The 15937-nt window shown below is 36.6% G+C and overlaps 1 protein-coding gene across 1 annotated transcript in view; it reads right to left on the bottom strand.

Moving 5' to 3' along the window:
* The window catches only part of LOC115213265 (pregnancy zone protein), a 148459-nt gene that overhangs the window by 36804 nt on the left and 95718 nt on the right, over positions 1-15937 (bottom strand). The window contains exons 26-27 of the mRNA XM_029782199.2: positions 6926-7102; positions 935-1254 (exon numbers count right to left, since the gene is read on the bottom strand). Coding sequence (XP_029638059.1) covers positions 935-1254; positions 6926-7102 — 497 coding nt within the window. The remainder of the gene's footprint in view (positions 1-934; positions 1255-6925; positions 7103-15937) is intronic.

The following is a 15937-nucleotide window of genomic DNA, read 5'->3' as shown; positions in this document are numbered from 1 at the left end:
AGGCTGGCATCGACCACATTTGGATGGTGCTTTTACATGCCACCGGCACGGGGCCAGTCAAGGCAGCACTGGCATCAGCCATGTTCAGATGGTGCTTTTTCATGCCACTAGCACAGGAGCCAGTCAGGGTGAGGGGGCTGGCATCGACCAGATTTGGATGGTGCTTTTTACATACCACTAGCACGGGGAGCCAGTCAGGTGGCACTGGTACAAGCCACAACTATAATTTCCATTTGATTGTGGTTTGATTTGATTTTGATGTTGATGTACTTGACTCAATAGGTCTCCTCAAACACAGCATGTCGTCCTACAATCCAAAGGTACTTTTTTGAGTGAGCTCTCATAATTAGCGTACAAAACTAAACTGGTATAACCAAATTTGAAAACAATTGGAACAAAATTGAAAAAATACGAAATTTGTGACGAGCAACTGAAAAAATATTGTGACTTTTTTTTTAATGCCAAATAAAAGCACACACTATATATTCATTCTTCATTCGTTTATTCTAACTCATGTCCATTGTCCAGAAATTTTCTGTCACACATCTGTGACCTCCTCAACAACACTTTCCATCTTCGTGTGTACTCTTGCTCTGCTTATTCCAATCTGTTCTTCTATAACACATCATAGAAGAATAGAATGGAATAAGCAGAGCAAGAGCACATATGAAGATGGAAAGTGCCATTGAGGAGGTCACAGATTTGTGACAGAAGATTTCCAGACAATGCACATGAATTAGAATAAGAACAGTAATAAATGAGTGAAGAACGAATATTTAGTGTGTGTGTTTATTTGGCAAACAAAAATGACCATCCTGAAATACTACAATATCTGCTTCAACACATGACTTCACATCAGGAATCTTGCTACACAAATTCATAAATGTAACTGAAAAGAGCCTATCAAATTATTATGAAACAGTAAAATACATACATGATTTGGAGCATAAGTCGCGAGAATTGCAATTACAGAATATGCTGTCAATGGAATGTCACCATTACTCTGTAATCCACCTTTCAGATAACTACTCCAGACTTTACCGAATTCATGAAAACAACCATTTTCCATTTGGTTGATGTGAAACCAGAACATAATATTTGAAATTATTGATTCATCTATGAATATAAAATCTTTGGCCTGGGCAAAAGATTTCAAGACAAATGCAGTGAGCCAAGTGCTTCCTTGTTTGTCATTTTTGCCAAATGCACTAAAAGTTCCATCTTCATGTTGATACTGTAATTCTCTTTGGTAACCTTTAAATGAAATAATTTCACAAGGTAAATTAAATATCTTTAAATAAATGGAATGACAAATTTGTATTGATATTGTAACTTAAAGTAATGACTAAGAATTGTAATTTTTTACATAGGGTAGATGGACTGTGTTGTGTTAATTTTTTTCATGCAATTTTGACTCAAATAATTATATAAGTTATAGAAGACTTATAAACCTGAGATTTCACAAATTGTTGTTTGGATGATTGAAATTATGATCATAGAAACTCTCTGAACTAATTCAGTGCTTCTTTCTCTCTTCTATTTCTCTATTTTAATAGTTTAAATGAAGAGGAAGAAAGCTGTTCCCATAATTGTTGTAGAATTTCTGTGATGAGATCGATTTTTATACAGTTATGCTAAGTTTGGACTAGACCACGTCTACCAGGAAAATAAGAACAGGAAAGGAATTTCAAAGGAAAAATATATAATTAAGTGAAATAGGCGCAGGAGTGGCTGTGTGGTAAGTAGCTCGCTAACCTCTGAACTGTTCGGACGTGTTTTTTTGCTGCTCCAGATGAACGTTGTTTCAACGTGAATTGTTGAACTTTCGACTCGACTAAAGGTAGGAATTTTGTATTTTTGCGAGCGAAGTGAAGTTTTATTACTTGCATTAATGTTTTTTTAGCATTTAATATTTTTTAGCAGATAATAGGGCTCCACTTTGCTCCAGATATAATTTTTCTGCCTGTGTCGAGTGGAAAGAAAATTGTATTGATGTCGCGTTGTTTCAACGTGAAATATTGAACGTTCGAATCGACTACGGGTAGGCGTTTTGTGTTTTTGCGAGTTTAGTGAAGTTTTATTACTTGCATGAATGTTTTTTTAGCATTTAATATTTTTAGCAGATAATAAGGCTCCACTTTGCTCCGGATATAATTTTTCTGCCTGTGTCGAGTGGAAAGAAAATTGTATTGATGTCGCGTTGTTTCAACGTGAATTGTTGAACGTTCGAATCGACTACGGGTAGGCGTTTTATGTTTTTGCGAGTTTAGTGAAGTTTTATTACTTGCATGAATGTTTTTTAGCATTTAATATTTTTTAGCAAATAATAAGGCTCCACTTTGCTCCAGATATAATTTTTCTGCCTGTGTCGAGTGAAAAGAAATTGTATTTTTGAAGCGGCATAGTCCGTCTGGAAAAATTATTGTTGAAATTGTCGTTGTGTTGTCCACGGATTACCAAGGATTATTTACCAAGGGTTTTACCAACAGTGCATTTGGCCTGGATTACAATTTTTGGCCGAAGAAGTGGAAAAAAAAAAGAACTGAATTCCTTTGTCTGAATTGAACTCTCTTTCTCTGTCTATTATTTATTTGTAAAAACTTTTTTGAACTGCCATTTTCAATTTTATTTCTTCCCTTCTGTTGCATTTTTTCATTCTCCTTTCTGTGGCTAATTTTAGTTTATCATTTTGAACTGTTGTATTTTACGTTATGGCAAAGGCAAAGAATTTCACTGTATGGGAATTAACACCTCCCAAAAAATATTTGCACGAAATCGAGGAAAAGACCGTGGTGTTGAGGACATATTCAAAGTCACTCGACACCATAATGGTTTTTCCGAGAGACATCATTGTGAACGAGCTGGCAGACTATATGCCAGCCGTTAAACATATTCAATGGGGAGTCAAATACGCAACGGTATGGTTGCTATTTGACTCCGCTGAAGCAGCTTGCAAATTTGCAAGCCAGCCCATTGAGGGCGATGAGATTCTGTTTCTCCCCAGTTACAAGGGGGAAAAATTGTTACGTTTATGGGTCTGTGGCCTGCCGCCCGGCTTTGAGCCCGAGTGGGTGGAAGATTCCATCCGCCGGGGTCTGAGTGGTGGTAGCGCCAAGATCCTGAATGTGAAAATGCAGCCTGCGGCTAACTGGGAAGGAGGAAAGGCTACTTTGACTCTGTGGACCCAGTCGGCCAAGAGTCTGGTTTTGCCGGACTTCCTGAAGATGGCCGGGTCCAAGTATCCGGTGATGCTAGAGGGACGCGCCCCCAAGTGTCACCTGTGTTCGGAGACCGGCCACATTAAGAAGAAATGTCCCAGGGACCAAAGTAGGATCCTGGAGAAGTTGATATCGGATCCTCTCCCTGCCCCACCAATAGAGGGAGAGAAACAGAACGAGGAAGCGGAGACTTCCTCAACAAGAAAACGAAAAGTGGGGAACAATGGTGACCCACTAAAAGACCAGGAAGCTACGGGAGACAGAGTGGATCCGGCGTGTGCAACACCGGAACCTCAACCTCCCGTGGCCCACGGTAAAAAGAAAAAAAGAAAGAAGAGAAACGGAACGCCGCCAGCGGATTGTAACACGCAGACGGCGTCTCCAATGTCTCCTCCGCCGTTTGTGGTTGTGTGGCCGGAGAAATATTATGTGGTCCTCTTCTACAAGGGAGGAACAATAGAAGATGAAATGGGTAAAATGAGGAAGAGAAACCAATGGGAGGGACTTCGGTCCTGCATGGAGTGTCCTGGGTGGCCTTCGCAGCTGGCTGCGGAGGTCCTACTCCATGACGATCGGTGCAGGTTCGAGAAGTCTTTCCCGGAGGACTCCTATCAAATTATACCTGTATGCGGGGGCCTGACGACGAACGATTGCGTCAATAAAGCAAGAGCGTTCATCGGTCGGGTAACGTGAACCCGTATTTGTGTTATATTGTGATGGAGGTTTATTGCCTCTGGAAAAACTTTTGAAATTGTGGTTTGTAAAATTTGGAATTTTTGTGAAATTTTTGTATTTTTGTGAAATTTTGAAAATTTTGTAAAATTATTGAAAAAAGAACATTGTTTTAGAGAAGCGGGGGTCGGCGGGCGCTTTCGTCTTCTCCCATCACCATCTTCATTCCATCACCATCATTCATTAATGTCTATGTCCAGCCCGTAGCTACTATCTGTGTACTGCCCTTGTGGCAAATTAAATGAAATAAAGTAGCTTGCTAACCAGCCACATGGTTCCGGGTTCAGTCCCACTGCGTGGCATCTTGGGCAAGTGTCTTCTGCTATAGCCTCGGGCTGACCAAAGCCTTGTGAGTGGATTTGGTAGACGGAAACTGAAAGAAGCCTGTCGTATGTATATATGTATGTGTGTGTATATGTTTGTGTGTCTGTGTTTGTCCCTCTAGCATTGGTTGACAACCGATGCTGGTGTGTTTACGTCCCCGTCACTTAGCGGTTCGGCAAGAGAGACCAATAGAATAAGTACTGGGCTTACAAAGAATAAGTCCCGGGGTTGATTTGCTCGACTAAAGGCGATGCTCCAGCATGGCCACAGTCAAATGACTGAAACAAGTAAAAGAGTAAAGAGGTTAATGTATGGGCTTAGAGAGAGGGAGGAAATGAGCCACATGGACTAGGTTGGAGGAGGACGTTGGTCTTATATTTGTTATATATTGCACCCCCATTAATCCTGTAAATTTGAAGCAAGTCTTGGAAATTTTTATTGCCCCACATATCATGATCCGTAGCATATCATCATCATCATCATTTAATGCCGATTGTCCATGCTGGCATGGGTTGGACTATTTGACCAGAACTGGCAAGCTGGAAGGCTGCACCAGACTCCAGACTGATTTGGCCTGGTTTCTACAGCTTGATGCCCTTCCTAACGTCAGCCACTCCTAGAGTGTATTGAGTGCTTTTACATGCACCAGCACAGGTCCCGTTTGTGTGACACCAGTATCTGCCACAACTGCGAATTTACTTGGCTTGATGGGTCTTCTTCTCAAGCACAACCTAATGCAAAAGATTTTGGTCATTAGTCATTGCTTCCACAAGGCCCAGTACTCAAAAGGAGCTTTCACGTGTCAACAGCATCGGCCACTTTGCCTCAATGAGGCCCAACACTTGAAAGGTGCTTTTTACATGCCACTGGCTAAAGGAATCAATGGAGGATCTTTTTTGTCAATATTTTTTAAATATTGTATAACATAGATACCAGCATCAGCCATGACTATGATTTCACTTGGATTGATGGGTCTTTTCAAATGAATGAATGAATGTATGTATGTGTGTGTGTGTGTTTGTATGTATGTATGTATGTATGTATGTATGTATGTATGTATGTATGTGTGTATGTATGTATGTATGTGTGTGTGTTTATGTATGAATGTATGTGTGTGTGTATACATATATATGCATTCCACATTATGTAACTACCTTTATGTGTGAGTATATATTGGGTTGTCCGGAAAGTTCAAGCTGATTTTTAAAGGAAAGAAAAAGGTCAATAAATACTTGCCATTACATTTTTAATCAACCAGATATGAACCATTTTGTTGCACAATGCGCCTCCATCTTTCCTTTAACTCGAAAATACCCTCTTCCCAGAATTGAGGTGGTTTCATGGCAAAGAAATCATCAAGGTATCTTTTTACGTCATCCAAGGAATTGAAATTTTTACTCTTGAGACTATTCTGCAGAGATCTGAATAGATGGAAATCCGAACGAGCAATATCTGGTGAATATGGAGTGTGGGGTAATACATCCCAGCCGAGCTGTGGTTATTTTTGTCTGGTTCCCAAAGAAACGTGCGGTCTTGCATTATCATGTTGGAAAACAATACCCTTCCTGTTGGCCAAATCTGGACGTTTCTCTTGAATTGCTGCTTGTCCAATTGTGTGCAGTATTTCTCAGAATTAATTGTCTGGTTACTTGGGAGAAGCTCATAGTACAAAATTCTTTTCCAATCCCACCAGACACAAAGCAAGATTTTTTAGGGTGAAGACCCGCTTTTGGGGAGGCTAAGGCTGGCTCATGTCGCTTACTCCAGGATCGCTTTCTCTGAACATTTCGGTAGATAATCCATTTCTCATCACCTGTCACAATTTGCTTTAAAAAAGGCGCGTTTTCATTCCGCTTATAAAGCGAATCACAGATGGAAATGTGATCCAAAAGGTTCTTCTCACTCAACTCATGTGGTACCCAAACATTGTAGCAATTTGTCTACCCAAGCTTTACCAGGTGTTCATGAATGACAGATTTTGATAGGTTGAGGCTTTCTGCCAATTCTCGGGTTGTGCAATGTGGGTTACTCTCAATTAATGACTTGATTTGGTTATCATCTGTAGTTGATGGTCTGCCTGATCGCTCTTTATCAATAAGGCTACAATCTCCAGCTTGTAACCTTGTGAACCACTTCCATACAGTTCTTTCAGATAAAGAAACATCACCATAAACTGCGTATATTTCTTTGGTTGCTTGTGAGGCATTTTTTTCTTTACAGAAAAAGAAAAGCATCAAGTGCCAAAAATGAACTTTCTTGTGTTCCATTTTAAAGGGTTACAGAATTGACACAGGTTATAGGAACATAAACTTTCTTCCACGAAAAGATAGCTTAAACTGTGCTCTAAATGGAGGTGTAGTCAAATCCTATTTTATGGACTCAACCATGTTCTAAAATAATTCGAAAGGTAAGCTACTATAAATCGGCACAAACTTTCCGGACGACCCAATATTTTGTCTGTTTATTTATGTGTGTATTCAAATAGTTATATTCAGTTAGACTATGAAGTAAATTATACTTTTTGTTTTCATTCAATATACATTGAAATTTTAAATGAACTATATAAAGATTCAAAACAAATTTATAAACTAAATACAATAGTGAAAAATAAAATCTTGTTTTAATTTTATATAAATTTTACACAAAATTACCTTTCTCCATGTATTTGGTGGCTAAAGGAATCAATGAGGAATCTTTTTTGTCAATATTTTTTAAATATTGCATAACATAGATATTTGGTACAAATCCAACCATATTTTGTTCTCCACATCCATAAGGCATTTTAACAAGGTTTTCCAGACCAGACAGAGTTGGTCCCATAAGATCTCCTACAAATATAATGGCAAACAATCAATTCATCAGTTCAACTGGACTTAACTAATAACTTAACGAATTAATTGAAATTCAGTATATTTTATATAATATTAGTTTATTAAAAAAATCTTGGAAATGATAGCAACAGCATAACCCTTTTGTTACCAAATTTTTGTTGAAATACATTGCGTTTGTTTGAGAATAATAAAGAACTTATTAAAATGACTTTAAACTGGTGTGTAGAATATGAATTAACATGGAACTTTGAGGGACGGTTTTAATTTAGATCACTTTTAAGCGGGGTGTTTGTTTCATAAAACTAATGGCAATCTCAGGTAGGCTGGTATCAAAAAGATTAATGGATTACCAGTATGTATTGTGCTTTGACCCTAACATCATCATCATCATCATCATCATCATCATTTAACGTCTGTTTTCCACGCTAGCATGGGTTGGACGGTTCAACCGGGGTCTGAGAAGCCAGGAGGCCGCACCAGGCTCCAGTTTGATCTGGCAGTGTTTCTGTAGCTGGATGTCCTTCTAACACCAACCACTCCATGAGTGTAGTGGGTGCTTTTTATGTGCCACCGGCATAGGGGCCAGGAGAGTCTGGCAGTGGCCACGATCGGTTGGTGCTTTTTACATGCCACCGGCACGGAAGCCAGTCGAGGCGGCGCTGGCATTGGCCACGTTTAGATGGTACTTTTTACATGCCACCGGCACGGGTATCACAATTACAATTTCCATTTGATTTTTATTTTGATGTTGATGTACTTCACTCAAAAAGTCTCCTCAAGCACAGCAGGTTGCCCTACAATCCAAGGTAAGCACAGCAGGCCATCCTGCAATCCAAAGTACTTTGGATGGGCTGGGGCTGCTATGTGAAACTGGTGCAGGAAACAGCCATGAACTCACAACACTTAATTTTGAATCCACTGATATAAGTACTACACAATAGTTTCATTAACATTAAGTGCATTGTCTAGCTGACAAATGTTTGTTAGCTAGTAGTTGAGTTCAAATTCTTCCATAGATACAGAAAGCAATAGAAAACGACACTGATCAACCCTCAATGAATCCATACTCAGTGGTATCCCAACAACTCAATATTTAGTGGTATGTTACTTTATCTATTGATAATCTTTTATCTTTTACTTTGACTGCAGCCATGCTGGAGCACTACCTTGAAGGGATTTAGTCAAATAAATCGACCCAGGACTTTTTTTTAAGTACTTAGTTAGTTAGTTAATTTGGCTCAAAAGCAAACAGCAAGGCCATGTAGGGGGACATGGAGTTAAGTACAGGGTGGTGTTCATGTAAAGAGTTCAGGCCACTTGAGGTCAAGGGAGGCTAACTACTAACTAACTACTAACTAACTAACTAACATATATATATATATATATATATATATATATATACTATATTAATATATATATATATATCTACATATATATATAATAATAAATATTAGGGAATAAATCCAAATTTACAGGGAAAATCAGATTTAGGATTGAATCCAATTTTATAGTAAAATATTATATATATTAATTAGAGACAAAACCACTATTTTGCAAATCAAACAAAGAAAGAATTAATCCAATACATAAAACAATTTTAATATAAATTAAATAAAATTATATAATTTTATTTAATTTATATTAAAATTGTTTTATGTATTGGATTAAGTCTTTCTGTTTGATTGCAAAATAGTGGTTTTGTCTCTAATTAATATTATACATATATATATATATATATATATACATATATATATATATATATATATATATATACATATATATATATATATATATATATACATATATATATTATATACACATATATATACATATATATATATATATACAAGCAATAAGGGTTTCTCTCTTACCTGTTTGTGTCTGCCTTCCAAATGCTGTTTTTACTGAGATCTCCCTTTTTAGTAGAAGAAATAGCTATAACCCTTTGACTGCTATTTCTAAATTCGGTATGTGGTAAGGCAACTCGTTGCTAAACCCTTATTGCTTAGTATTACTTAAATTTTCCTCGAATGAGGCTTTTACATGCCGAAGACTACTTGGTGTAATTGATAATTTTTCCAAATTAATTAATTTCACTCTTCATTATTACGGATAACTATATATATATACATATATATATATATATACATATATATATATATACATATATATATATACATATATATATATATCAAATCAAATCAAATCAAAACAAATCAAAATAGATGAACATCAATGGAATCTGTATCTTTGTGGTACCAGTGCCGGTGGCACACACTTTGTGGTACCAGTGCCGGTGGCACACATGAGAACCATCCGAACGTGGCCGTAGCCAGTTCGCATCGACCGCCTCCGTGCTGTGGGCACGTACAAACACCATCCGATCATGGCCGTTCGCCAGCCTCATCTGGCACCTGTGTCGGTGGCACATAAAAAACACCTTCCGAAGACCCGGCAAGACTAGTCAGTCCACCTGTGCATACCTTCCTTCTTGTGACACTTGTGAAGACCGGTTGAGGCAAGTGAAAATCAAATCAAATCAAATCAAATCAAAATAGACAAAATAGATGAACATCAATGGAATTTGTATCTTGTGGTACCAGTGCCTGTGGCACACACAAGAAATCCATCAGTGCCGTAGTCAGTGCGGTGGGCACATGACAAAACACCATCCGATCGTGGCCGTTCGCCAGCCTCATCTAGCACCTGTGTCGGTGGCACATAAAAACACCATCCGAAGACCCGGCAAGACTAGTCAGGCCATAACCCATGGCCCCTACCTGGGACGTAGTCAGTCCACCTGTGCATACCTTCCTTCTTGTGACACTTGTGAAGACCTGTTGAGGCAAGTGGAAATCAAATCAAATCAAAACAAATCAAAATAGATGAACATCAATGGAATTTGTATCTTTGTGGCACGTGGCACATAAGAAAACCATCCGAACATGGCCGTAGCCAGTACCGCATCGACTGGCCTCCGTGCTGTGGGCACGTAACAAGCACCATCCGATCGTGGCCGTTTGCCAGCCTCATAAAAACACCATCCGAGCGTGGCCGTCTGCCAGCCTCGTCTGGCACCTGTGTCGGTGGCACATAAAAACACCATCCGAGCGTGGCCGTCTGCCAGCCTCGTCTGGCACCTGTGTCGGTGGCACATAAAAAACACCATCCGAGCGTGGCCGTCTGCCAGCCTCGTCTGGCACCTGTGTCGGTGGCACATAAAAAACACCATCCGAGCGTGGCCGTTTGCCAGCCTCGTCTGGCACCCTGGTCGGTGGCACATAAAATCACCCACTACACTCTCGGAGTGGTTGGCGTTAGGAAGGGCATCCAGCTGTAGAAACACTGCCAGATCTGACTGGACTGGTGCAGCTTTCGGGCTCCCCAGACCCCAGTTGAACCGTCCAACCCATGCTAGCATGGAAAGCGGACGTTAATTGATGATGATGATGATATATACATATATATATATATACATATACATATATATACATATACATATATATACATATACATATATATACATATACATATATATACATATACATATATATACATATACATAATATACATATATATATATACATATACATATATATATATACATATATATATACATATATATATACATATATATATACATATATATATATACATTATATATATATATATATATACATATATATATACATATTATATACATATATATATATATATTATATATATTATATAATATATATACATATATATAATATATATATATAGATATATATATATATATAATATATACATATATATATATATATATACATATATATATATATTATATATATATATATATATAATATTATATATATATATACATATACATATATATATATACATATATATATATACATATATATATATATATATATACATATATATATATATTATATTATATATACATAATATATATACATATATATATACTATATATATCTATATACATATATATATATACATATATATATACATATATATATATATACATATATATATATATACATATATATATATATACATATATATATACATATATATATATATACATATATATATACATATATATATATACATATATATATATACATATATATATATTACATATATATATACATATATATATATATACATATATATATATATACATATATATATACATATATATATATATACTATATATATATGTGTGTTTTGCGTGTGTGTGTGTTTGTGTGTGAATGTGTATTGGGTTTGTTATTTAGGATTTGGTATGTATGTGTTAATTTGTCTGTGTGGGGAGGGAGTGGTTTTTGGTGTATATTGAGGTTTATAAGTTTGTATAGGTTTGTGTATAAGTCATGGGTCTGTGGTTTACGTGTGGGTTTTTTGTGTGTGAATGTTTAGGTTAGGGGGATTGCTATATAAGTTTTGTTAGGGTTTAGCAAGGGAGATTTTATCGTTATATGCTTTTATGAGTTTTGGTTTATCATGGTTTTTTTAGGTAATTCGTGGTATTTTGTCTATTTTAGGTGTTGGTTATTTTTTTACATTGTTTCATTCATAATTTTTGAGTGGTGTTCGTTTTGCCACGTGAATAACCGGGTGGTGGACTAGCGTTGCTTGGAATGTGAATGGAATAGTGTAGTAGTGAGGTAGGCATAGAGAATGGGATTGGGTTACTGCAAGTTGTTTTGTTAGAGATGCTAAGGTGAGTTAAAGCTCATAAATGTATATAATTTTTTTGTGGGTGTGTAAGTATTGTTGTATATGTCGAGTTTAGTGAGTATGTATAGGCGTATATGTGAGGGAGTATATGTATCTTTTGTGTGTGAGTGTTTTGCGTGTGAGTGTGTGTTTTGTGTGTGAATGTGTATATGGGTTTGTTATTTAGGTTTTGGGATGTATGTGTTAATTTGTCTGTGTGGGGAGGGAGTGGGTTTTGGTGTATATTGAGGTTTATAAGTTAGTATAGGTATGTGTATAAGTCGTGAGTCTGTGGTTTACGTGTGTGTATTTGTGTGTGAATGTTTAGGTTAGGGGGTTTACTTTATAGGTTTGTTATAGAGTTTAGCAAAGGGAGTTTTATCGTTATATGTTTTTAAGAGTTTTGTTTATATCATGGTTTTTTTAGGGAATTCGTGGTAATTAGTCTATATTTTCGATATGGATTATATATAGGTTATATATGGATTATATACTTATATTTTTTCATTTATACTTTAATTATTTAAAAGTATTATTTTTTATATTTAAAATTTTGATTTTTTAGATTGGAAGTCCACCTGAAGATTGTCGATCAAGACAAGAAACGATTGTAGTGGCGGTTTTTTTTGACTATTTATTAAATTTTATGTATTGATTAAGTCTTTCCTTGTTTGTTTTGCAAAATAGTGGTTTTGTCTCAAATAATATTTTATAATATTTTACTATAAAATTGGATTTAATCCTAAATCTGATTTTTTTTTCCCTGTAAATTTGGATATATTCCCTAATATTTATTATTTATATAATATTGATAATTTTGTATATGAGTGTAATACCTCAATTTCGCAAATTATGGATTTTACAGGTAAGATAGAACCGCTGTTTTGGGATTCATCTTTGAAAGATATTCCTATTCCTTCTAGAAAGGAATTTATCTTGAAACTTGTTAATAATGTTAAAGATTTTATTTCTAGAATTAAATGGAAAGCTTTTTACTATAATTTTTATTTATTTAATGATATTGATAGTAGGAATGATAATTATACCTCTAAATTTAAATCTAGAAAGGAACCTCCATTTAATAAGAATTACAATTACTTGAAGATAGTATATGGAGGTGGTAAAAAATATTGAATTCCATAAATACCAAATAGAAATAATGAATATTTAAGGAATTTAGCAATTAAATTAAAGATATGAGAAATATGGATAGTATTATAGTACAATCTGATAAAACAAGGAACTTATATAAATTAGATGTTAAATTATATGATAAACTATTAGGGAAAGAAATAATTAAAAAATATAAAATTGTTCCAGATGATATTCTTTATAATATTATAATGGGCCTCTAAAGTAGTAATGTTAAAATATGAGTTGGATAATAAACTGAACCTTATGTACCTTGCACCCCAGAATTACTCTTAAAGACCATAAAGATAATTTTTATTCAGACCCTAAAGTTAGATTAATTTGCCCATGTAAATCGGACCTAGGTAAATTAAGTAAATTTATTTAGATAAATATATTGATAAGTTAAATAAACTTAATTATTTAAAATTATGGTTTAGTAATAATAATACATTGAAATGGTTTAATAATATTAAAGATAAAAATCGTTATAAATTTATTCAAATAGATATAGATAATTATTATTCTTCTATTAATGAAATTGTGTTTAATATATTATGTATATGGCGTTAGGAAGGGCATCCAGCCGTAGAAACACTGCCAGATCTGACTGGGCCTGACGAAGCCTTCCAGCTTCACAGACCCCAGTGGACCCGTCCAACCCATGCTAGCATGGAAAGCGGACGCTAAACGATGATGATGATGATGATGATATATAATATATATATATATATATATATATACACATACACGCTGTCAGAAAATGTTTCTGTCACACAATGCGACGAAATGGTGAGGAGAGGGGCGAAACTTTCTCAGCTTACTCACTCCCGCTTTTTCCCCCCCATACCCGTCGCCCTGTTCGATCTTTTATGTTCACCATTCATATATAATTTTCTCTTATTTCTATTGGTCTCTTTTGCCCAACCACTAAGTTACTGAGACATAAACACACCAACACCGTTTGTCAAGTGGTGATGAGGGGAACAAATGCAGACACAAAGACATACACACATAGTTTATATACATGTGTATATATATTTATATATTAGAGGCGACTCCAGTTCATCAGCATTACTCGGGTTCATCACAGATTTCGCAGAAGACACATGCCTGCTCGAAGAATTTCACATTTTCCCACTTTCTTTCTTACTCCAAATGGCTTATTTTTTACATCTAGCACTATCTTTCTCCATTTCTAAGTTAATGGTAAAAATAAAGCAACCCTGCAAAGCACATCTGATCTTTATACACAAATGCACAGAGTAACAACAGTAGAGTGCACAACAAACATCAGCAATCTGACTGTTGCCTGTACTCTTGACAAGAGATACCAGTTAGTCTTTTACACCTACTAGGTTCATTTGTATTAGCCCAAATTGCTGGATAATTTTTCATTCCTTTAATAATTTTGTAGAACAGAAACTTTTCAAAGATTGGATTTTAAATCCTAATCTCAATAGAAATTTATTGTTTCCAGAAAACATTAAATTTGAATTACTTTTAATTTCTACAATTATAGATAACAACTTGGGCTGTGACTTCTGAGCCCAAGTCAGGTGTGTGTGAAAGATATCGAGAAAACATCTGCTATCAATGATATTTTTTGACACAGGACACCTCTAAGACAACCACTAGATGCTGAATGGAAATAAATAAACTGCGACCAGGCTCAATAAAAAGAGCCCAAGTTATTGGCTGCAATTATATACTCAAAGTCAGTCTTGGCAGAAAACAAATCAGCTTGCAAATACACATTCACTTTACTAACTTTATACTCGAGTTAAGCCTGAACAGCCTGAGTGCCGGAGTCGCCACTGATCATCATCATCGTTTAACGTCCGTTTTCCGCGCTAACACGGGTTGGACGGTTCGACTGGGGTCTGGGAAGCCAGGGGCTGCACCAGGCTCCAGTCTGATCTGGCAGTGTTTCTACAGCTGGATGCCCTTCCTAATGCCAACCACTCCAAGAGTGTAGTGGGTGCTTTTACGTGCCACCGGCACAGGTGCCAGGGGAGTCTGGCAGTGGCCACGATCGGCTGGTGCTTTTAACGTGCCACCGGCACGGAAGCCAGTCAAGGCGGCGCTGGCATCGACCACGTTCGGATGGTGCTTTTTATGTGCCACCGGCACAGGTATCACAACTACTATTTCCATTGATATTTATTTCGATGTTCATGTACTTGACTCAATATATATATATATATATATGCTGAGACCCCCTTCGGTCATGACTGACCGTGGAATTGCACCTAGAAAGTTACCCTCCCAGGCACAAGTCCAGGCAAGGTTATTTATGGAAGACCAGCAGTCGCCCATGCATACCGGCCTCCTCTCTCCACGCCACCAGTGTTATCCAAGGGAAGGCAACAGCTAATACAGCTTGGCACCTGTGACGTTGCAACTTATTCCTACAGCTGAGTGAACCGGAGCAATGTGAAATAAAGTGTCTTGATCAAGAACAAAACATGCAGCCCGGTCCGGGATTCGAACTCACAACCTCATGATCGTAAGCTCGACGCTCTAACCACTGAGCTATGCACCTTCACAATATATACATATGACAGGCTTCCTTCAGTATCTGCCTACCAAATCCACTCACAAGGCTTTGGTTGGCCTGAGGCTATAGTAGAAGACAAGGTGCCATGCAGTGGGACTGAACCTGGAACCATGTGGTTGGGAAGGAAGCTTCTTACCACACAGCCAAGCCTGCACCTATAGTTTTTTACCACACAACCACTGCTGCACCTATAATGTAAATAATATGATTATTTAATAACTTTAACCTTTAGCCCACTGCATTTTTTTCCAGAATTGTCTCCTTTGCTGCTGCCCCGTTACTACAGGGGAGAAAGCTCATATGGTGACATAATGCTCCTGCAGCATGCTAAAGGTTAATTTCAGTTGAAATGAAGATAATATTTAATACCTACCCACATAATGTATTAAAAAATGTATTAAAAATAGCAATTT

The sequence above is a fragment of the Octopus sinensis genome, linkage group LG6 (assembly GCF_006345805.1).
Source record: "Octopus sinensis linkage group LG6, ASM634580v1, whole genome shotgun sequence".
Taxonomy (NCBI): Eukaryota; Metazoa; Mollusca; class Cephalopoda; order Octopoda; family Octopodidae; genus Octopus; species Octopus sinensis.
This window is presented reverse-complemented; position numbering and strand designations above follow the sequence as displayed.